General features: G+C 40.6%; 1 protein-coding gene across 1 annotated transcript in view; it reads right to left on the reverse strand.

The window, feature by feature from the left end:
- The window catches only part of CUNH10orf67 (chromosome unknown C10orf67 homolog), an 84,318-nt gene that overhangs the window by 45,850 nt on the left and 13,306 nt on the right, over positions 1-25,162 (reverse strand). The window contains exons 4-8 of the mRNA XM_014067034.2: positions 23,600-24,010; positions 16,917-17,037; positions 16,338-16,481; positions 14,240-14,314; positions 6,558-6,704 (exon numbers count right to left, since the gene is read on the reverse strand). Coding sequence (XP_013922509.2) covers positions 6,558-6,704; positions 14,240-14,314; positions 16,338-16,481; positions 16,917-16,937 — 387 coding nt within the window. The 5' untranslated portion in view covers positions 16,938-17,037; positions 23,600-24,010. The remainder of the gene's footprint in view (positions 1-6,557; positions 6,705-14,239; positions 14,315-16,337; positions 16,482-16,916; positions 17,038-23,599; positions 24,011-25,162) is intronic.

Genomic DNA, 25,162 nt, shown 5'->3' on the forward strand with positions numbered 1-25,162 from the left:
TTCATTGACTTTGCTTGTCAGAAGGTCATAAAAGGGGATCATGTAGTCTCAGAACACTGCAACTGTCATACATATGAGTCAGTTGCAAAGCATCCAAATTTTGATCATGTGACCGTGGAGATTCGAAATGTGAAAAAGGTCATGATTGCTCAGTGCTATTTGCTTCAGCTAGGCTGAGACTATGGTCATGTGATTTTCATTTTCAGTGATTCCATGACAGTTTCCCAGGCAGTCTCACAATCCTTTGCTCCCTTTCCTGCTCAGCGGCAGTTATTTATCTGCCAGCTGGGAAGGGAGGGGGAAGAAAGAGAAAGGAAGGATAGGGAGGAGGAAGAGAGGTAAATTTCCAATGCTTCCTGCCAGATTCCCAGAAAAAAATTCAATGGGAAAGTCAGCAGGAAGTTGAAGTCCTATTTTCACTGCTTCCCACCCACCCCCTTTGATCATTCTGTTTCTCTGCTTAAGTAAAGAAATATCTCTGAAATGATGACACAACAAGGTTGCCTAGCTCTGAATGATGATGCCAAAATGGTAAAATGTGAGTCATAAAATCACAGTGCAAGCTCTTTTGTACTTTACTTGATTAGTATCACTTAATTATGTTTGGGGAAGAGCTTGTATTGAGTTGGTGCAATATACTTTGCTTCATTTGTTTCCTTGCCTCTCAGCAGACGCTTATGATACCATTTGCAGCCTCCAGCACAATCCAAGTGGTTCAGGCAAATAAGTAGCAAAGTAGCGCTTCTGCTCAGTATTAAAAAGAAAAAAGAAAGATGGGGAAAAAACCCATAAGAGCTTCAATAATCCTCAGTAAAGATCTGCCTCTAGATGTTCATAAATATAAAGGAGTGATTAGTGCATTCCCTCTGAATGCACTAATGTGCATTCACATTCCACCATGTGTGGTTACAAAGGAAACCCCCAGTTTCAAATCAACAGTATCATGACTTAATACAGGGGTCCCCAAACTCTGGGCCATGGCTCACTACCGGGTGGGGGCCTATTCAGAACTGGGGCACATGAGAAGTGGACCGGCACGCCTGCATGTGAGTGGTGACCCACCGCTCACATGAGTGGAGTTGTGTATGCATGTGCCCAGGCCCATTGCTTGCACACTTCAGTTCCCCTCTCAGTCTTCCAGCCAGGCTGCCAAACCGCAAAGGTTTGGGACTGCTGATTTTAACAGGCTTAATAGTTAGCATCAGCTGAGATATCAGGAACCACATTTAGTTGGAAAAAATACGTAGTATTTAAATATGTAGTAAATAAATATGTATAAAAATACGTAGTAACAAGTTGTAAAAAAGTAAACAAGTTGTAAACACTCTAGTAATCAAGTGAATTTTCAAAGGAATGGAAATAAATTACTTTAAAATTCAAGCAAGCCTATTTGAATGCAGACATTTAATCCAATTAAGCTGCATTGGCGCTTTATATTTTAATCCATGGATAGGCTGTGATTTTTTTGCATGATTGAAGTTTAACACTTGCTCCCCCCCCCCCCCCCATTACACATAAGAACTGCTAAGAAAACAAATTGTGTCATGATAAATATACTTCCCAAATCCAAATCTGGGAGCCTAAGGGCACCAGCAGGCAGTTCCAGGAAAGGGTTCCAGCTTACTAAAAACAGGTAGTAAATCAGACATTTGAAAGTTGAAAGCAACATCACATTTTGCAGTTAATAAAGCATAGATTTCATTTTGCAATTTACCATTATAAAATGATTGGCTTGGTTTAAGTGTATCTCACGCTCTGTGTTTTTATAGCATGAGCGATAGAATTGTCTTTATAAAATTTAATTAATTATTTAAACTATTTAATAAGTTAATAATAATTGTATAATATGATTATAATTTTATTCTTATTATTTCATAATTTATTTAATATACTATGCTCTTGGTTTTAATCAAAACTGACAGAATAATGCCTACTAATAATAAAGTAAAAAATTATTAATACTCTTAATTTAAATTATTTTAATATCAATTAACCAAAATAGAGAAAGTCGACATTCGCCCTAATAGCTTCACCATTGCTAAGTGAATCACTGCAGTTGTCAAGTTAGTAACACAGTTGTTAAGGGCTTTACCATTGACTTTGCTTGCCAAAAATAGTAATTAAGTCACGTTTTCCAATGCCATTGTAACTTTGAGCAGTCATTAAATGAACTATTGTAAGTCAAGGACTATCTGATTAATGCCTTTAGATTCAGATCCAATCCCTCTCTTAATTATTTTATATCACAATTCCTTCCCTTAGAATCCAGTGTAACTTTACATCAGATTTTTTTTTCCATTTTATTTCAATAACAATCCTACGAGGTATCTTGGGCTGAAGGAAAGTGACTGGCTTGAAGTTACTGATTTAATGTCTGAGTCGGTATAGCTGAGTGTGGACTTAAACGTTGATCTAACCCTTACTTCCTGTTGGCTAGCTCCCACTAGTGGTTCTAGAATAAAATGTTATGGTATGTTTAGAAAGCCATCTCTAACTTTTTCCGTATGTAGCACAAATCTCGTATGCGTGATTATACTCAAGAAACATGACTTTTGACTGCAACACTCCTTTGCAGAATCAGCATATTTATGGCCTCTTAGCATCAATATAAAAATTATAAATAGCTTAATAGGAAAATATTTTAATTGTGACAGATGGAACTATATCAGGGGTGAAATACTACTCGTTTGGACCGGTTTGCTATCCATTCTCCTGAACTGGTAGTAAAAAAAATGCTACTAGTTCAGGTGAACCAGGTTTTCAGACAATCAGCTGTGACACACGATTTATATTAGTCTAGGTTACTAATCTAAATCATGTGGCACCGCAGATTCACTTACCTTTGTAGACGAAACTGCTAGCAAAGGTAAGCACCAAAACATTCCTGGACTATACCAATAGTGTGTGTGTGTGTGTGTGTGTGTGTGTGTGTGTGTGTGTCTGTCTGTCTGTCTTGTTTTGTGGGAATAAATAGCACATTGTACTCTCTGGTGAAATTCTATAATGTAGTTTGCAGTTGTCTTTTAAAAATGCTTGCAAGACTTTATTTAAATCAGGAGTTCTGATTTAAAAGTACTATAAATTGGGACTGTTTAAAAGTTAATTCCTGCTTGACCTTTCTCAGAGGGCAGCTCTCTCTGATGTCTCACCTTGTTCAGATTTCCCATATATTGCTAAATCAGGAGAGGCACACATACATTATATGGATAAAGATAAGAGTTGGGTCATAAAACCTTTGCATACATTAATAATATTTGGGCCAGTTGAGGCCAGTACTCTGCCATTTTGAATATAGCAATTTAAAAGCCATTCAACTTTAGGAAAGAAAAGTGCTGTTGGCATTGTATCCCATTACTGCCTCTAATCTCCAAGTTGTCCTTTAGAAAGTGAATCCAAACTTTTACACCTTTCACTCTCTTATAACTTTTATATACCAATGCATGCCACACTGCTGATTTTATCCCTATGTTTTCTGCCCCAGAAAAATTGCTATGCAGCAATTACAATGGATGAAGGTAAGTTGGACTGCAAAATCAAACTAGATTTTGCACAAAAATCCCATTAGGAGGAACAAGCTTCTGTAGCCTTTTGTAATATTTTTGTTTCTTCCTTCTAAGGAAAAATCTACATATGTATGTTAGTATGATTAGATCCACAAGAGGGAGCTGTTGTACAGGTTTATTATTCAAGGAAGAGCAAGAAGGATACAGCATTTCACTTGATTTGATTTAATTTAAATAAGCAAAGATAATTGGTTAACATGAACACGCAAACATACACAATTATACAGGTTGTCCTTAACTTGTGGCTATTTTCCTAATGAGCACCTGAAGTTAGAACAGACTAAAAAAAGTAATTTATGACCTATTACAACTGTTGCATCACCCCTGCAGTCATTTTGGGTGCTTGGCAATTGGTTACCATTTGCAACTGGTTGCAGTGTCCTACAATAATATGATCCCATTTTGCAAAGTTTGTTGCCCTTTTCTGCAAAAAATGACCAATTGATAAGATGGATTCAGGCTTACAATGTGATTAACAACCACATCATTTGCTTATCGAGCATTCATTATTATCAAAATTCTGGGCACAGTTGTGATTGTAAGTCGAAGATTCCCTGTAATGTTAGAAAGGGTCCTTCAAGCCACTAAGCCCAATACCTTAATCATTGTTCTTTTGCTAAGTTTTGAAATCTGGAAATGGGTTTGGATCCCTAGTGCCACGTAAGGGAGTGACCTCCTGTTACTTGTCCCAGCTTCTGCCAAGCTAGCACTTCGAAAACAGATAAAAATGCAAGTAGAAAAAAGGGGATGCCTTTGGTGGGAAGGTAACAGCGTTCCATGAGCCTTTGGCAGTTAGTCCTGTCAGCCACATGACCATGGAGACGTTTTTAGACAGCGCTTGGCTCTTTGGCTTTGAAACGTAGATGAGCACTGCCCCTTAGAGTCGGGAACGACTAGCACATATGTGTGTGGTGAACCTTTATCTTTAGTGGTTTGAAGCTTTTACAATCACTTTGGCCACTGACCATGATTTTCTTGTTTTAAAGTGGTAATTTATATTTTATATGCTTCTAATTAATTTTAAACTTGTTTTATTAGATTTTGTATAAACTGTTAAAAATTACAATTTGAAGTTACAATTCTCAATACCATTTTTTCTTGTATAATTTGTAGGCTAAGATCCACTGGCACTCTAGTTATAGAAGTTAAGACACACTCTCAGTGTCTAAACTGGGGAACCTCTAATTCTTCCTTCTACTCATCTCTTACCATCTGCATATCAAATTGACTTACTGAAATTAACAGGTAGTCCTCAACATATGACCACAACTGAGCCCAAATTCTGTTGCTAAGTGAAACATTTGTTAACATGGAGCTTTGTTCTATTTTACAATCTTTCTTGTCATAGTTGTTAAATGAATCACTGCAGTTTTAAGTTAGTAACATGGTTGTTAAGAAAATCTGGATTTTCCATTGATTTTCCTTGTCCGAAGATTGTAAAAAATGATTACATGACCCTGAGACACTGCAACCATAATAAATATGAGTCAGTTACCAAGTGTCTGAATTTTGATCATGTGATCATGACGTGCCACAATGGTCATAAGTGTGAAAAATGGTCAAAAGTCACTTTTTAAAGTGTTGTTACAACTTTGAACAGTCATTAAATAAACTGTTGTAACCCAAGAACTACCTGTAGTAGTTTTTTTGTTTTGTTTTAAAAGATTTAACTGTTTTATATCTTGAATATCTGATAAGCTGAAAATGTTAATGGTCCAAACAATATTGTTAACAGAGGTTTCTAGTTGTAAATATTGCCATTGGGTTACAGCTGGTAGAACTGAAAAAGCTTCTTGGATGAGAAGCGAAATGTTTTCGAAGAAAAACCAGAAAGTCCAGTTGCCTCTTGAAAAAAACGCCTGTGGGACAACCATGTCCTGGATGACTGAGACTCCCCATTGACATTTGTTAGATGATCGTTGTCTCTTAACACATATATTGTCTCTTATCATCATGTATCAAGTGGTCCAAAGTCAATATCTGAGGTTTCATCCAATATTTTCATATCACCATCTTTTTTCAATTTTTAATGTTGGCTTTCCCCATAATGTCAATATGGCATGGGAAAAAGAATCAAGTTTTTAAAGGAATTATATTCCATAGCTTTCTAACTGACATAATAGTTTCTGAAAATACTCTACTAGAGTTCTACTGTATTTAGATCCTGTCTATTTAGAACACTGTCTATTAAACCAAAGGTGCTATATGTGCATACCAAATTTGTCTATGTCTGAAAATTAACATCAGTTATTAGCTTCCAGAATTTAATTCTTGACAATAGATAAGTTTGAGGACAAATCTCCTGTTTCAGAAAACCAAATCTTCCCTAACTGGTGGTTGCATTTCCTATAAAAAGTATTTTCAGAATCAAAGAACCTTATACAAAATTTCTAAATTAAATTTTATTTTCTGAAAATGTTTGAATTTGAACAGGAATTTTTCTTGGAGTATAAATTAATTAGTGAAAAAGCTTCTTGGCATTTTAATCAAGATCAAGGCTAGTATATTATTGCTTTCTTTTTTTAAATGATGAAATGTACATTGATTGCTATTTCATTTGTTATTATCTATTCAATTTTCTAACTTTCAAGAATGTTTTAAAGCTATCTCTGTCTTTTAAGGTTTTTGCTATTTCATTCAGTTTGTGTCACTTCTATTTACTCTGTGCTCCCAGTTATTTATTAAAAAATGACACAGATGACCTTATTTCATTCTGTAACTCCAAAATAGGTAAGTTAATGGTTATTTGAAGATACACAAAAGACCCAGGGTAAGCCAAGGTAAACTCAATCTAATGACTTAGTGTAAGAGAGGGAGAGAAAGAGGGAGAGGGAGAGACAGAGAGAGACTCCTGCAACAAAATTGGGAAAAAATATTTATTTTAAGGCATATTTATCTTTGATGGCTTGCATCAGACCTGCTGGACCACAAGCTTCAATGAAGCAGATCCTACAGCTGGCCTAATTTCTTTAATGGCTGTGAAAAACAACATACCTTTTCATCTCTCATGTCTTTCTCTTCCTCTAACATCGCTGTTAAATATTCGATTTTATCTGTTTGCTCATCAATGATTCTCCTTAACTTATCTATTTTTGCAGCTGATAAATCTATTCTGCATTGTTCATCCACTTGCGCATATTTCTGTCAAAACAAAAGGAAGAATATAAGAGATTCCATTGCAGTTAGTTGTCCAGTTACAACAACATGAGTAGCTTCAGGAAACATATGGTTTATGAATGTGTTTTACCATTCTTTTTGGTCTAATCTAAAGAAAATGTGGCGTTGGTTCTTACCTGATACGCTCCTTCTCGAGGCAGGTGGAGACAGCGGTCATGCATGGGTTAACTCAGTCAGTAACCAATAGAACTGAGTCTACCAAAGTGATGTCATCGCCTCAGAGGAGTGTCTTCCCGCTTTTGTGACGGAGATAAGTAGACTGCTGTGCGTTAGTCGACTGCTTTCAATCCTCTGAAACTCTAGCCTAGCTCCAGAACTCCCTCTGTGAACTAGGCCAGGACCCCAAGGGTGGGGACGACCGCTGTCTCCACTGCCTCGAGAGGGATGTCCCCAACCAACTCCCCATTCTCCAACGTTGGTGGAGACAGCGGTCATGCATGGGACGTACCAAAGTTGTGCGTGTCCCTAGGTGGGAATGGGACTGGGCTAGGAGCTTGAAGAGGGAAGAACTTGTTGAAGCACCCACCATCCGAATGCCGCATCTACTGATGCGTATCTGTCCAACTTATAATGGCGGATAAAGGAATTGGGGGTCGCCCAGGTGGCTGCCTTGCAGATCTCTTCCACTGAGGCCTGCCTTGTCCACGTTGCTGATGTATCTGCGCTACGTGTGGAATGCGCCGTGATGTTGGATGGAGGCGTGAGGTGACTCGCCAGGTAAGCTCTAGTTATAGTTGACCAGATCCAGTACCCAACCATAGATGGAGAAGCGTTTAGACCATTTTTTGTGGGATGGAAAGACACACAGAATGCTTAGGTGCACCTAAAGGCAGCCATCTTGGCAATATAGATCTTAAGAGTCCGCCTTACGTCTAACCTGTGCCATTTGCGCTTGAGACTGTGAGAGGGATTAGGGCAAAAGTTTGGTAGAGTGAGATCCAGAGACCAATGAAAGGCCGAATTGACCTTTGGGACAAAGGTGGGATCAAGTTGAAGGACCATGCAGTCTGAGTGAAAAGTACACAAGTCGGAATGGATGGAAAGGGCCGTCAATTCTGAGACCTGTCGTGCAGACGTGATAGCCACTGGAAAGGTTGTTTTCAATGTGAGGTGAGGCAGGGAGGCCAACCTGAGAGGCTCGAAGGGTGGTTCAGTGAGAAAGTCAAGGACTTTGGTTAGATCCCACGAGAGGAAGCGGTAAATGACAGGAGGGCAGAGATTAGATGCGCCCTTAATGAAGCGGCATACATGAGGGTGCAAGGAGAGAGGCTTATCCCAGTGAAGAGAGAGAATCGAAGAGAGAGCCGACATCTGCCTCTGTAAGGTGTTACGCACAAGTCCTTTATCTAGTCCCTGTTGCAGGAACTCCAAAACCTGGGAACCGAAGCTTCCAGGGGTGAAACCTCTCTAGAAAGGCTTCTTGTGCTGAAAGTCTGCCATGTTGATTCGTAGATCCTATTAGTGGCCGGGCATCAAGAAGCCTGAATAGTTTGAATTACCATCTCAGAAAGATTTGCCACCCTCAAGACCTTCCGCTCAGCCTCCATGCGGTTAGGCGGAGCCAAGATAGGTTGGGATGGTGGATGGATCCTGGTGAAGAAGGGAAGGTATCAGGGAAAGATATCACTCTAGGCCCAGAGAGGTTGACTAGGTCCGTGAATCATGGATGGTGCAGCCAATGGGGAGGCGAGTAGGATGAGCTCGGCCTCTTCCTCTTATCATTTTCTGAATAACCTTCTGTATCAGGGGGAAGGGAGGGAAGGCATATAGGAGACCGTGGGGCCACCTGCACCTTAAGGTGTCTGTTCCTTCCGCGCCTAGTGTTGTGTAGCAAGACAGGTACCTGAGCAGTTGATTGTTGGATGCTGTTATGAAGAGATCTAGTACCGGGGTCCCGTACCTGGTTGACAGTTGTTTGAAGATGCGATGGTTGAGGGCCCACTCTGCAGGATCGATTGTCTGCTCAGTCTGCTCTGGTGTTGTTGGATCCTGAGATGTGTTCGGCGTGGAGGGAGAGAAAGTTGGCTTCCGCCCAGATCCCTAGGTGAAAGGCAGACTCCATGAGGGAAACTGCTCTTGTCCCACCCCTGGCGGTTAACATGTGTCTTGGTTGTTGTGTTGTCTGTCCGAATTAGCACATGTGTATTGTGAACTGAAGATTGGAACTGAAGGAGAGGTAGATGGATGGTCCTCAACTCTAGCCAATTCATACTGTGGGAAAGGTCGGAGTTGTACCAGAGACACTAAGCTATCTGATCCTTCAGGTGAGCACCCAACCCGTCAAACTCGTGTCCCTTGTAACTACGAGACGAGGAGTTCCCTGAAGAGGGACCCCTGAGAGATGGCTGAGGATATCCACCAGTCCAGAGAGTGAAGGACCTCTGGAGTCAATCTGACTTTCGCTAGGGAACAGCTGCTTTTGGTCTTCTGGAATGGCAGAAGAAACCACTGGAGGCAGCCACCGTGAAGCCGCGCCCAAGGGACAATGGAGAAGCAAGAGACCATCTTCCCCAACAGTTGAGACAGCTGGAGAAGAGGTGCCTGCTGTCTTCTCCATACTTGAAGGCTGAGTCCCTGAGGCTGATCTGTCGTTCCCGAGACAGGAAGACCTTCCCTTGAGCCGAGTCGATAAGGGCTCCCAAGTGCACTAGACAAGAGGTAGGAACAAGGTGGCTTTTCTCCTGATTGATGGAGAATCCTACCTCCTGAAGCACCTGCAAGGTGTTCTGAAGATCCCGCAGGGCCTAGTTGCGTGACCTGGCCAACAGGAGGATGTTGTCCAGGTAGCAAAAGATCCGAATGGGTCTGGTACCTAAGTGGGCTATTACGACTGACAAGAGCTTGGTGAAGACCCTTGAGGCTGATGACAGCCCGAAGGGGAGGGCCTGATACTGAAAGTGATGGCCCACATAGACAAATTGGAGGAACCGTCTGTGTTGTTTGTGAATGGGTACGTGGAGGTAAGCCTCCGTGAGGTCCACTGATGTGGAGATCATGTTTGTGCATACTCTCTAGGATTGACAGGAGAGTGTGCATTTTGAACCTCCTGTACCTGATGAATTGATTTAAGACTTTGAGATCGAGGATCGCTCTCCAGCCCTCCGAAGACTTCGACACGATAAAGAGATGAGAGTAGAACCCCCATCCCACCTGGCCTGGAGGCACAGATTGAATGGCCCGAATGAGGAGCAGATGATGCATGGCCTGCTCTACTAGAAGCCTCTTTTGAGGGTCCCTGGATATGGGGCACGGGACAAAGTGGTTCGGAGGGCTGGAGTGCAAGTCCAAGAGAAGGCCGAATCTGATCGTGGACCTGACCCACACGTCGTTGGTGATATTGTCCCAACAATCCACGAAGGTCGACAGACGTCCCCCTATGGAGAGCTCCTCCAGGCAGTCACTTCTGCCTCTAGTAGGATCGGTTGGTATTGTCCCTGAATGACTTTCTGGGCTGGAATCTCTGGCTGTTTCTGCTTGACCTGTTGGAAAAGGAAGGGCCCTGTCTGGGGGGAGCCTGACATTATAGACGGGAGCTGGAGGAACCCCCGTCCTGACCCCAAAAGGGCTGCCTGCGATAAAAGGATTGACTGCAACCCTCTTGTTTCTTAGTGGCCGGTTGCAAGATCTTCCGCTTATCCTTGGACTCTACCAATACAGCATCCAATGGGACCCCAGAGAGAAGGGATGAAGAATAGGGAGAGGAGGCTAGCCTCCACTTGGCACGGGCTTCTGCCTGCCACTGCTTTAGCCAAAGCAGACGATGGGTGGGGATGGAGGATGCTATGGTCTTGGGTGCAAAACAGGCTGCGTCCAAGGAAGCATCTGCAGTGTATTCTAGGGCCACCTTTATTTTGTTAATATCCCTGTGAGCCCTAAAATCCCTGGCTGGAAGCTTCGCTTGGAGTTGCCTTAGCCATAAGAGAGCAGAGCGACTAAAGAATGAAGCAGAGGTACCCGCCCTAAAGGACCAAGCTGAGGCCTGGTGATTATGGACCAGAGTTGGTTCTATTCTCTTGTCTTCAGGGCGAAGAGCCTCTTCAGGAACTGCTGAGGCTGTGTTAGGAGAAGAAAGGCCAATTATAGGTAAGTCAATAGAAAGTACCTCTAAAGCCTTGGTGAGTTCTGGTCCCATGTTATACAAGCGCTTGTCCAAGGTATTGGGGAGGGGACCTGTACCTGGTGATGCCCATTGGTTCTGGATGACATCTATGAAGAGCCTGGGAGATGGAATCATCTCCTTTTCCACCTTAGGCTGGATGAAGAGGAGGTCAGTAGTGTCCGCCTTGTCCGCTTCCGTTCCTTGAGGTGCTTTAGGAGAAGGGATGCCAGTGATATCTTGGCCTTAAAGAGGAGAGAGCAAAAGACAACAGGTTTGAACAAAACAACAAATGCAGGTGGGTCAGTGAGAAGACCTTTGTCTTCCGAGAGATCTGAATCTCTTGCTGTACGTTCCTTTTCGCCAAAAACTGAAGGATGACTGGACGTGCCAGGGAGCTCATATGATGAAGAAGTTGAGAGATCACCATCCCTGCATCTGGAACCAGAGGAAGAAGCAGACCTGCATGGAGTAGAGTGGTTAGAAGACCTATGTTTAAGGGAGCTGTTACACCATGTTTAATGTCCTCAGATATCATGTCTGCCATACCAGGTGAGTAACAGCGGCGGCAGTGGCGGGGAAGAGGGGAAATTTCCTCCTGGTAGAGGGGCTCCTCATCTGGAGTGATGCTCCTGCCACCCTCAGATTCATCCCCACTGTAGGCGAGACCACTTGAGCCCCTGGCATCCTCAAGTTGAATGATGGATGCAGCAGGGGAGAGATCATCCTCTGAATCAGAGGATAAGTCAGGAGGAGGACGAGGCTGAGAAGGCCTCTGGGCCTGAAATAGATGGGATTCAGTGTGGTTTGTCTTGGCCTTGCTGGAAGGAACCTGGGTGGCACTGTCCTTTGCCTGTGGCTTGGCTACACCCCTATGGGATTTCCTGGGGGCCTTGGGAGAGGGCTCCGTGGGGGAGGCTTCTGGGGCAGGCTTGCATTGCGGGTCCAAGAAGAAGGGGTCTCATTGGTGGGTAGAGACACTTGTGGCTCAGGGGCAAGAGATGAGTCCATGGTCTGTATTCACGACTCCTTGAAGCTCCCAAAATGTCTACTGGAAATCTTCGCGCCAAAACAAAATGGCCACTGAGGCTACAGAGCCTATGGGACAGGCGCCATGAAGTAGCAGAGGCAGCAGAATGAGTGAGGGCATCAAAGGCCCTGCGGAGAGGCTGTGGAGGTCGAGGGGAGCAGCAGTGGTGATCCAGTGAGACGGGAGCGCTGAGGGGCAGCAGCGGTGTGTAGCAGCAGCGGCTTTTATTTGGCTGCTGGCGGCTTTTGGTGGCTGCTGGCGGCTTTGGTGGCGTTTGGAAGTGGCTGCGGGCTTGGCGGCAAGGAGGCCAGCAGAGGCAGCAGCGCTGAGCGGAGCCTCCAATGGCCGTTGCTGAGAGGCTCTGTTTGCAGGAGAACCTCTGAATTGCCGGTAAACTCAGGAGACAGAAGTCTCGAAGAAGCCCTGGTGAGTCTCTCCAAGAAGCCCAGGGGCTAATTGAGAGACTTAGCTCTGAGGAGCTATCTACTGATTTCTTCTAATTTGGATGTAATTTGGGTGAAATTTAGAAAAATATTCAGTTAAAGGTAATTATAATATCTACTCAAGTTGAAGAGAAAGCAGCATAGCCAGTTCAGATCGAACTGAGTCTAAAAAAGCGGGAGGACAGTCCTCTGAGGCGATGACATTACTTTGGTAGACTCAGTTCTATTGGTTACTGAATTAACCCATGCATGACCGTTGTCTCCACCAATGTTGGAGAAAGAATAAGAGCTTTTGTGTTTATTTTAATTACGAGGTGGCCAAGGAAGGCGGGGAGAGGTCTGATATTTTATGATACAGCAGTTTATATCCCGCTAACTTCCTAAACTTTAATTAACCCTCAAGATAAAACATGGAGAAATTATTTCCCTGGTGTGGAGGTGTTTAGATTAGGAAACAGTGGAAATCACAGCAGAAGAGGGGGAAATATTTATTTATTTAATAAATTGAGCTAGTGCCCGTCTAACTGAAGATGACTCTGGGCCATTACTAACAAAAGAATGTCTCAGCAGTTTAAAAAACCTTATAAAATATAAATAAAAACAATAATGCAGGAGGTGAACATCAAGCTAAACTCAATATGACCATCATGTAGATTTCCTCATGGGATCCATGACTGCTGGAAAACCAACATTTTCAGGGGCTTCCAAAAGGCTAACAGAGATAGAGCTAACTTCCTCTCCTGAGCGGGCATAATGTTTTAGAGGGCAGAAGCCACAACAGAAAAAACATACTGTCTGGGTCCCACAGATAGAACTCTTTAGTAAACAGGATGTGCAACACGCCCCTCCTGCTGGCTCTGATGGGATAGGCAGATGGTGTTCCCTCATATAGCCTGACCCTATAGTCTGACCCAATGCTATGTAGGGCTTCAAAAGTCAAAACCAGCACTTTGAATTGCACCTGGAAGCAAACTGACAGCCAATGCAGCTCATGTAACGGAATATAATGAGTGCCATCCTAGAGGCATCTTAAACTAACATAAAGGGGGTAATGCAGTAGCAGTACTTCCAGCTTCCAATAGTTAAAGCCCAAACCACCACCACTTTAGTGGTTAAACTTGAGATAAATAGGATTGGGTCTTAAATCTGTGCAATCCAGCACTGAATGTCACAGTGGCCTGCTGGATGAGTCAGTGAAACTGACAAATATAAATTAGAGTATGATCTTTCACTTTTAGTAGTCAGTGTGGAAGGCTTGCAGATTACAATTCAGCATGTAATGAACAGCTACTAGTATTTATAGCCACTGACAATATTAGCTTACATAAATTAATACAATCCTTTTTGAAACCATTCAGAGTTTCTTGTCATTACCATGCATATCTAATCTCTCTGAGTTTATTTTAGTAGATAGAGTGGCAAAGTTTAGATGGGATTCGGGAAGCCAATGTATTCCAGTACTCCTGTTTATTCTTATGTAACAATTGCTTTACATAATGATTGGGCAGAATGACAACATCTATGCAAGAGAACCTCACATGTTTCCACACTGGTCCTTTAGAATATATTTTCAGATTGTTTCACTTATATGTTGTTTTATCAATTCAGGTTCTTGGTCAGAAAGTTAAAACATTGAGATAATTTGTTTCAAATACCAAATTTAATCCAGTAAATAGAAGTAAGTTATATCTTTTTACTTTTTTTTAATTTAAATTTTACATGGCCTGACTCCAAGTGACTCTGGCCAATTTATTAACACAGAAAAAAAGCAATAAAAGAATAATATAGTAAAGGGAAAGAATGAAATAGATGGTGAAAACTGGTAATAATGAGAAACATAACATACTATTTATAAAAAAAAGTCAGAGCAAAGAACATATGTAGTATTAGATGTCTCAAGTAAACAGAGTCGCAAGAATAAAAAACTCACTGAATAGTTCATTCTAAGAATAACAAGTGCATCACTTAATTGTTGTTGGTAGCTATATCGTGTTTTCATTTCTTTCTGTAATTAAAAAATAAAGGATTCATTACATTAATAGAATTATTACATTAATAGTAGTAACAAACTGAAAAAGTAGCAAACATGTAATCCCCCATTGTAAAAAAATGTTATCAAATTTCTCTTTTTAAATATTTTTTATTTTTTTTTAATATTAAAGTATGGAGCTACTCTACAGTGTGATCCATAAGTCAATTTGTCTAGCGTGTTCTGCTTCAGAGTTCCTGCCAAACCCTTAGAGTGCACACCATAAGAATTTTAATCTGGCATTATTGGATGTCTCCTGATTAAGGAAGACATTACTGAATTTGATGGATCAGACTCAGGGGCGAGTTCTGGCCAGCATTACTGGTGGCTTGCTTGTGTGCATGCTTTGTGCGTGCACACGCTGGGTACGTGTAGTGCGTGCACACGCTGGATGCGTGCAGTGCATGCATGCATCCTTCAATTAAAATTGTTCTGCATATGAGCAGAATTTAAAAACAAGATGGTGCCGTTGACCAGCGAACTGGTTCAGGGGCATGGCAGGCCTGGGTCGCTGCCAGTTCCAGCAACCCACGCCACCATACCACTATTGGTTCATTAAAAGATCACAAAAGATGATCACATGACCATGGGACACTGCAACTGTTATAAATATCAACCAGTTGTCAAGTATCTCAATTTTGATCATGTGACCATGGTGCAACGGTTGTAAGTGTGAAAAATGCTCACAAGTGACCTTTTTCAGTGCTGCTGTAACTTCGAACAGTCATTTAAACAAAATATTGTAACTTGAGGACTATCTGTATTGTCCATCGTGAGACAAGGAATTAGTTTTGAAAACACAAAGGACCTTAATGCAGCTCCAATGCCACTTAAGGTCAGCCCACTGCCTGAATTTTAGGACTAACTTACAACACAAACTCTTCGGTTTTGGTCACCATGATGTAAAAAAGATGTTGAGACTCTAGAAAGAGTGAAGAGAAGAGCAACAAAGATGATTAGGGAAATGGAGGCTAAAGCATATGAGGAACGGTTGCAGAAACTGGGTATGTCTAGTTTAATGAAAAGAAGGACTAGGGCGGTGACATGATAGCACTGTTTTGATATCTCAGGGGTTGTCACAAAGAAGAAGGAGTCAAGCTATTCTCCAAAGCACCCGAGGGCAGGACAAGAAGCAATGGATGAAACTAATAAAGGAGAGGAGCAAGCTAGAACTAAGAAGAAATTTCCTGACAGTTAGAACAATTAACCAGTGGAATAACTTGTCTCCAGAAATTGTGAATTCTCCAATACTGCACATTTTAAAGAAGAGATTGGACAACCATTTTTCTGAACTGGTATAAAGTTTCCTGCCTGTGCAGGGGGTTGGACTAGAAGATCTCCAAGTTCCTTTTCAACTATTGTATTGTATTGTATTTATCCTATTCTATTTTTTTTGCTTTATCTTCTTATCTTCTCCTTTTCTTCTTCCTCCTCCTTAAATAATAGTTCTGAAGAGTTTAAAAGCTTGCACTCATTTTTATATTAATTGGATTGTTTTTTTGTAATTACCATATTTTTTGGAGTATAAGACGTACCCTTTTCACTCAAAAAAGAGGCTGAAAATCTGAGTGCGTCTTATACACTGAATACAGCATTTTTGCCTCCCAAAACCCTGCTCCCTTCACCAAAATGGCCGTGATAGCCTTAAGGAGCCTTCCAGAGTGCTCCTGGGGGTAAGGGAGGGCAGAAAAACGGGCCATTTTTGGCTCAATTTTGTCCCCTCCCCCCAGCCCCGAGGAGCACTCTATAAGCCTGTAAAGGCTATGCATGTCCCTTTTTTGACAAAAAACTAACCCATTTTTGTGGAAAATGGGCAAAAACTTTTTTTTTTGCTTCTTCAAAACCTTGGTACATCTTATACTCCAGTGTGTCTTATACTCCTGTGCGTCTTATATTAAAAAAAATACGGTACTTGGTTATTCTTTTATGAGCTATTTATAGACAGCACAAAAACAATCATGCAAGGTGCAAAATGAAAATGAAGGAAGTTAACCTGTACCTGCTTATAAAGTTTCTCAATGTCTTCCAGTCGATCATTTATCTCTAGCCAGAGTTTGGATGAATATTCCTGTATTTTTTCCTCATACTGCATTTTCAGAATATTTTTATACATTGCAAAGTCATCACAGAGAGAGTATGTAAACTAAAAATTCAAAAAAAAAATGTTATATAAATCCATAATTTCTTTTGGAATTGTTGTGATTACAAAAGGTGATTACTAACTATGATGGATTTATTTTATTTTGGTTTCACTTTCTGTCTCCATGTTTTGTGGGTAGTTGAAAATAAAGAAGAAATAATAAGAAAGTTGATCAGAAATGCAAAGGTAAATACCAGTGAAGATCACTGCAAATATTGAAGAATGGTGACAATAGACATATGAATCCCATACAGATTTAAATGAGAACTAGTTCTCATATAAACAAGGGCAATTAATCACATGCACTGCAACAATTCAATTCAATGCAATTCAGTTTATACGCTAACTTCAAACTGGAGGCTTATAATAAAACAAGGCAGGGTAAAAAGCACAATAAAGATAAAAAGAGAATATCTGAAAAATGGTAATTAAAGTTACCTCTAATAAAGTTCTTGTCATTGCTGCAGACTGTTTCAGTTCTCCTACTTCACTTATCTCAGTTTGAGTGGCATGATCAGAGATGACAAAACCTATTTTTAGATCTTCTGAAATGCAAGGCCTGCAGATTTTTTTAAAAAAAGTAGTTATTTTAAATAGCAGAGGAGCTTTGCCTAATAGAAATTGGCATTTTAATTTACAAAATGATCCATTTCTGTTTTAGTTATATATCTTCAGTGTAATAAACATAACTGGGATGGAATTAATCCCCATATATTTTCAAGCAAGCCTATTTATAGTTCCTTAGTTTTCAACTTGAATACAGTGCTTTTGGGTGACTGATTTTGTACTTTGTTTTATTATTCTGCAGTAAAATGTTATAATTCTCTCATTTGGAAGATGATATAGCCAGAGGTGGCTTTCAGCCAGTTCTGACAGGTTCTAGAGAACCAGTAGAGAACATTTTGAGTGGTTCAGAGAACCAGCAAATAGGCTGGCCCCGTCCCTGCAGCCTCCCAGCTGATCTTCTTTTGTTCCCCTGAACAGGAGACGGTGTTAGAAAGCAGGTGAGTGGGGTGTGGAGGGAATGGGGATTTTGCAGTAACCTTTTCCCAGGAGTGGGGAGGGAATTGGGATTTTGCAGTATCCTTTCCCTGCCACACCTACAAAGCCACGCCAACAGAACCGGTAGTAAAAAAAATTGAATCCCACCACCGGGTATAGCTCGGAACTAGCAAAGGTAAAGAGCCCTTTAAACAACCAGAACTTTTATTCTTGATAGTAATATCAAGTGGCTTGCCATTTTATTTTCTTCCTAAGGGTTTGCTTTTGTTTGTTTTTTTAGTCTCCCAATCTAGCCTCCGGGGTTTCCTAAGCATTTTGGCCAAATGTTAGCCAGGTCTAATCCCCTTTATCTTTTTGAAATTAGCCCTGGTTGGCTATGTGCTGCCACCTGATGGGCATTATATAGAAGAAGTTGTCTAAAGAAAATTCCAGATGTAATTCGGGGCATTTCTTAAAACAGCAGATGATGTGGAAAATCTGCATCTGAAATCTAGATAACTACATCTAATACAATTTGCTCATCTAATCTATGAATGTGTAACTGTCTGACCAGGTAATTTACATAATGCTCTATTCCAATACAAACTCATTTCAAACAAACAAGAGATAAATGATGTAACAAATAATTCAACAAAGAAAAGCAACAAAAAAGAGGGATGCAGGATTAACTCCAAAACTTAAATTTAATTCCTTTCAATCAGGGTCAGCCCACAGCTCTTACCCAATTGTATAGGACCCATGTACTTAACATACCTATCTCAAAATACCCAAGAGAAACTTTTTCCTCTTATAAACTCCTGTCATTCATGCATCTGTAGCCTCTACTAATGGTTCTCAGAACCCCATCCCCTTCCACCTTAGTCTTTCTCTTTTTGGTGTGTCCACACAACATTTTTCTAGGTGTAATTACTATGGTTTATTCATTTCAGTTTTCTGGGTTCCCAGTGAATGAATGAATCTAAACCGAGGAACTAGGATTGGCCAACATATTAGACCAAAATGTGGTTGACTAATTCATAGTTGTGGGGTTTATAAACATAGATTCTATGTACATAGCTAACCAGCCCTCTTAGATACGTCAATGTGTCACCTCCAGCACTCCAACAGTTTCTATTTGATGTCATATCTATCCATTGTCTGGTTTTGCAAAAAAAGCAGATCATACAACCAAACCAATACATAGTAAATATTTTAATTCCAGCATTTTTGGATTTCTACCTAAACATAGGCCCATATCAAAGAACAACACTAAATACTTATCTAAGTCTCAGAGTAAGACATGTGTATTATACATACAGGTCTTAAAATAGAATATAGGAATAACAAGTTTTCTTTCTTTCGGTCTATGAGCCATATCATATACTGTAGTTAAAATTCTTACATTCTATTAAAGAATTTGAGTGAAATAGTTGTCTGCTATCCCATGAAGTGACCAACAGATCTGTTGCTTTTAAAGGAAGAAACCTAAATCTGGAGAGACTATTTTGTCTAGGCAAAAACCAGGAGAAAAACTGTCCTTTTCAACTATTTGTGAGAGTTGGAATATCTACTGGGTTTTACATGATTGGTCTTGCTCTGAATCCTGATTCTTAGCTGAATGATTGATCAGTCTTGGTTTACAATTATTGTCTGTTCTCATGCAGAGCTAATGGTTCAGGTGTGTGTGAGATAGAGAGAGGGAGGGAGGGAGGGAGAGACTATAGCATGTAGAATAGGTGTGTCAAACTTCCAGCGTCCCACTGTCATCACATAACATATCACAATTTTTTTCCTCTTCATTAAACCGAAGATGGGCATGGCCAGTGCATGAAACATTGGGCCCACAGGTTGCAAGCTTAATACCTCTGATGTACAGCATACGTAATAAACCTTTTGCTAGCCCTAGCATAGAAGGCTTTTAAATCAAAATAGGCCTCATTTTGTAGCCTTATAGCCACACTACAAAATGTTAGGAAAGCTACGATACCTAAAATTGAATTTAGTTCAGATTGATTGAATGCAGTTTATATTGGCTTCTTGTGTACTTATTACTTTTCTCCTTTAGTTACATTACTCTTTTCAGGTTGATTGACTTAGAGAGACTTTTGGGGCCCATATGTTGCCTGACACTGGATTAAATAATTTAACTATCTTGTGCCTTCAAGTAGTTCTCTAAAGAGTCTGCACTCTAAGCTAACTGCGTATACATGATTCATCATATTGACATTTTCAGCCTACAACAGCATAAAAAACTCTTCAGAAGTATTTAGGAAAGGTTTGTTGCTTCCTTAATTCCCACTATCAATTTATTTGAAAAGCCAGTTATTTTCCTTAGCAAGGTCTTGTAGGGACAGCTCATAATGTCTAGCTATCTTGAAGGTGGAAACTATCCAAAGATTCCCTGGCTTTGGCAGTTTTGACAAACAGATGCATACAGTGACTGCTTAGTCTTCTGACCATCAAATCAGACTGAGTCAACATGTTCGTCATCCAAGCTAAACTTAGCTCATTCAGAAAGGGAACTCTTAATGCAAAACTATAATAAGACACACGATAATGCCATTCTTAAATTGTCTTGAATGACTCCATGCCATAATCACTTCTCGTTTGTGTTATACAAGTGATTCCCAGCGTGTGAATTTGTGCCATATTTCAAACTTTTCCAATGGGAATATGAAAATATTCACTTGCAGGAGCAGGGAGATGCAACTGAATTTTTAGAGTCCATGTGGACTGGGGTGGTCTATGAATGTTTTAAGGTAAAGGTTCCCCTTGTACATATGTGCTAGTCGTTCCCGACTCTAGGGGGCAGCACTCATCCCCGTTTCAAAGCCAAAGAGTCAGTGTTGTCCAAAGATGTCTCTGTGGTCATGTGGCTGGCATGACTAAATGCCGAAGAAGCACAGAATGCTGTTATCTTCCAACCAAAGTTGGTCCCCATTTATCTACTTAGTATTTTTTGCTTTTGAACTGCTAGGTTGGCAGAAGCTGGGACAAGTAACGGGAGCTCACTCCATTACGCGGCACTAGGGATTTCAACTCTGAGGGCACAGATAAACCCCCATGTGGCCTCAATGGCTCTCAGAGAGTGCTAACAACCAGATGATTGCAAAGAAATATAATCCTTTCATCTTCCCCACCATCCAGTCAGAACTGATGAAACCTCTTGGATGAGAAGCTAAACATCTTCAAGGAAAAATAAAGGAAGTTCAGCTGTCTTTTGAAAAAAGCACCCCTGAGACAATATATATAAAAATGTAAAAATAGTCCTATCTCCCCTAGGACATTTATTTCCTAGTTTCATTCATTTTGTGGAATCTAATAAACTGGGCTGCCTTTTCCAAACCCAATTCTATCTGCCTCTGAGTTGGTTGCACATCAGTAATATTCATCTCCATTATTTAATAGCAGAAAATTGTTTTACCTCATAAGTTGTTACATAGGGCCCAACTACATACCGTAATTATTTTAATATGGACTATGATGTAATAGCATACAGTAACTGTATACTTTCAGTAATGTATTACATATTTCTGTATATATATATATATATACCCATGATAACTAAAGGCATGTGAGTTGGCTCTATTTAAAAATGACAATTGTCCTTTAGGAGGAGGAGGATATGAAAGTTAAGAATGAGATCGTGTTCTGATGACTCCATCACTGACTCCATCAATGTAATTTGAAGGTGCATTGTTTCTAAATGAATTGTCACTATCACATAACCTAAGTTATCTCACCAGGTTCTTACCCAGATAATTTGAATACATTAGAGCTGTATTATTTCTGAGGGCAGCTTCAATTAATTATTTCTAGGTAATTAATGATTTTTCACCAAGTTTGACCTTGGGCTTTATTCTGCTTTAGTTTTGCTGTTTCCTCTATTACTCCTGCCTTTTTGGTTTTTTTCCGTCATTATATGATGATTGTTTAAAGCCATTATGGGCATAAACCCACAACAGGAGGCTGGAGTGGCAGAATATTTCAATTTTTAAAAAGGTAAACTTGTTCGAAATCAAATGTTTATATACTTCCCCACCTGAAGAAGTCTTGAGTATCTAACCCTACCTCATACTTCCACCAGATGTTCTCCCTCCCTTTTACTCTTGTACTTTATTATGAATCCTCCCAAAATGCTCCCTGTAGCTGGTTTGGCATTTTACCGGTAGTCCTTTTCCAGTTCCTCTAAACCGCAAGGCAGAGTTAAAAGTTCTAGGATGTGTGGTGAGATGCTCAGCTTCTGGGTTGACAACAGGGTAGAAGTCTGCTCAAGGGTATTAAGACCATTATGTTCTTTGGAGTGGTAGGCAGAAGTAGGAAGTGCATGGGCTTTGGCCATCTTTCTTCCTCTTCTTGAGTCTTGGAAAGAACATTAGCAAAGAACCAATAATGGGTTACCATGGCAGCAATGTGGACATTCTGTATTTACTACTGTATTTCTTCTATTCCTTCTCGAACAAAAAAGTAATTCTAGCTGGAAGAAGACTCTGCTGGAGTGAACTTTGAGGAGAGGAAGTTGTGACTGACCTTCACCTTCAGATCAGCAGAGTTTTCCACATAGCCAATTTAGTTATTTGTTTGATTGGAGAAAGACAACAGAAAACTAAAGATGTCTTAACTCCTTTCTCTGAACTACATTCTCTGGCCAGTAAAGTGCACAGTTGAAGTTAGGCTGGATGTTGAAATGGAGAAGAAGCTATTTTACTGACCTACCATCAGTAAAACACCATGGTCAGACTTATTGTTTTTCCAACTTAGATACTCAGTTACGTGGATTTCAGCTAACAGAATTTTCCAGCTGTCTTGGCTACTGTAGATAAACTTCCATCATTTCTCCAGGATCCCAGGAGCTCTAACTAAAGTTTTCCCATTGGCTGAACAAACGATTACAGCTCTGAGTGACTGCACTGAGGATTAGGCTAAGGAAACTCAGTGTAAGAGAGGATTGATGAAGAATTGGAAGCTGAGGTTACAAGTTTATTGTGATATACTAGACATCACACATCCATCCAAACCTCTTGGTTCAAAGGTAAGCAAATTACAAATCATCTTTTTGTGGCTTTTTATATCCTTCTGCCAGTGCAGCTGAATGGGGCATGATTGCTCAAAGTCAGAGATGTGATTTCCTGTTATTCCCAACTGAGACATGAGTGGAAACTATAATTTACCTTTTCTCTCTCTGATTATAAAACTGTTACCACCTTAAAGGAGACTAGACTATTAAGTCTATTATTGCAAAATAAGAAAAAAGGGGAAAAATCCCAATATATCTATGATTATCCCTGCCTATGTATCCTATACCTAGGCCCAATCCAGCCTTTATCTCCAGTTTCAATATAAAGTGCAATTTTAGTCATCAACGAAGTCCCCATCTCAGCTGGAGATGAATTTGTATATTGGAACTAGGTTGCATTATAACTAGCACTCTCATGCTGCCTCTAAAAATTACATATTTGTTGTCCATCACATCAAAAGGATGCTAGGATGAAGGCAGTGATAAAGGTCTCTTTCAAGTTGCACTTGTTGTTTCATAGATTTTGTAAGAGCATGTATTTTTGGCAAAAATACCAAGGTAATTTTTCTCTCTGACTTATCTCCATTTTTTACTTTCCTAGTTTAGCCTCTCTTCTTAGACTCTGTCAGGTTGCCTAGATGGACCACATAGGAAACATGTCAGATGAGTTGATTCTACTTTAATGAGCCGAGGTGGCGCAGTGGTTAGGGTGCAGTACTGCAGGCCACTTCAGCTGACTGTGATCTGCAGTTCAGCGGTTCAAATCTCACCGGCTCAAGGTCGACTCAACCTTCCATCCTTCCAAGGTGGGTGAAATGAGGACCCAGACTGTGGGGGCAAGTTGCTGACTCAATTTGCTAAAAAAATCTGTAAACCGCTTAGAGAGGGCTGAAAGCCCTATGAAGCGGTATATAAGTCTAATAAATAAATAAATATTGTGAGGATACATTAACAGAATCTTGCAAGTCTGAAAGTGCAAATCCTCTGCCTTTTTTATAGCCTGAGAACTTAGGATAGGTCCCTTCTGAGTCTTTCTCCATCCATTATGAAGCTGCAGGCTTCTTAACTGAAGGCAGCATCCCCCCTGCCACCCCCCTCGCATCTCTCGGTCATTTTCACATACCATTACTGGTTCCCTGATTGTCTTCTATCCAGTCCAGTCTTCCACATCATAGAATAACATAGAATAATAGAGTTGGAAGGGACCTTGCAGGTCTTCTAATTCAGCCCCCTGCTTGAGCAGGAGGCCCCATACCATTTCAGACAGATGGCTGTGCAGTCTCTTCTTAAAAGCTTCCAATGATGGAGCACCTACAACTTCTGAAAGCAAGCTGTTCCACTGGTTAATTGTCTTCACTGATAGGAAGTTTTTTTACTTAGTTTTCCTTCTTTCCTTGGTTAGTTTCCATCCATTGTTTCTTGTCTTGCGTTCTGGTGGTTTTGGAAAATAGACAAGGTCTCCTATGAGTTGCCATTAGTACAGAAAAGTCTTGTCCAATAAATATTGGAGATGTAAAAGGAGACAGGAAGAACACTGATGAAAGAACACAAAAGCCATTAATTGGTAAAAGAGACTAAATGAAATCTCATCCCTGAAATAGTAAGCATAAGAAAAAGATTTAGAATAACTTCACCTTGATTATGCACAATACATGTAGTCTTCAACTTAAACAATCACAATTAGGACCAGAATTTTCATTGCTAAACAAGGCAGTTGCTAAGTGAGTTGCATCTGATTTTTCAACCTTTTTTGCCACAGTTGTTAAATGAATCATTGCAGTTGTTAACTGAATCATTCATTGGTCATTAAGTGAATCCATTTCCCCCCATTGACTTTGCTGATTGGAAACCAGTGGCGAGGCTGCAAATGGAATCCACATGTCTCGGGACACTGGCTATTATAAATACATGCCAGCTGTCAGACATCCAAATTTTGATTGTGACTATGGGAACAGACTGCGAGGGTTGTAAGTGTGAGGACTGGTCCTAAATATTTTTTTCAGTGATGTTGTAATTTTGAACATTCTTTGAATCAATGGCTATAAGTCAAGGGCTACCTATATAACTGAGAGCAGAGAGGAAAATGGCAAGCTTCTATTACTAACCCTGCAAAAAAAGAGTTCCAAATGTGCTTCAGGAATTTCTTTTCTGAATCCCTGAAGGGCAGAAAGAAAGAAGGGGATTATTGTACCGTGTGCTGAACAAAATCCTTAGTTCTACTCCATAGATCAGTGATGGCAAACCTTTTTGTCATCGTGAGCCAAAAGAGCACACTAATAATGCTATGCATGCACACACCCTGTGTTCCCGTGTATGCATGTGGCCCCCTGAATGCATACTGTGGCTGCGCAGTAGAGACCTGAAAACCAGCTAGCCGGCAGGAGGTGTGCTCACATGTGCAGCAGAGCTGTGCTGGGGAGATGAATCACGTGCCCATGGAGAGGACTCTGTGTGCCACCTGTGGCATGTATGCCATAGGTTCGCCATCACAGCCATATATTGTACCACTGTAAGTTCCTATAACCAAGAAGTTCTGGTAATGTTGTTTAGTCCCGGAATTTGCTGGTCATATTCTATTTTCATAATTATTTATGAATAGAGCAATCTGGAAAATGATTCTTAAGTGAAAGTAGCTTATTCAGTAATACATGTGTTATTCTAATTCTTGATTGTAATGACCAAGTTA

Source organism: Thamnophis sirtalis, unplaced genomic scaffold, assembly GCF_051295495.1.
Source record: "Thamnophis sirtalis isolate CommonGarterSnake01/CBP01778 unplaced genomic scaffold, rThaSir2_p1.2 scaffold_4, whole genome shotgun sequence".
In the NCBI taxonomy this organism is placed as follows: Eukaryota; Metazoa; Chordata; class Lepidosauria; order Squamata; family Natricidae; genus Thamnophis; species Thamnophis sirtalis.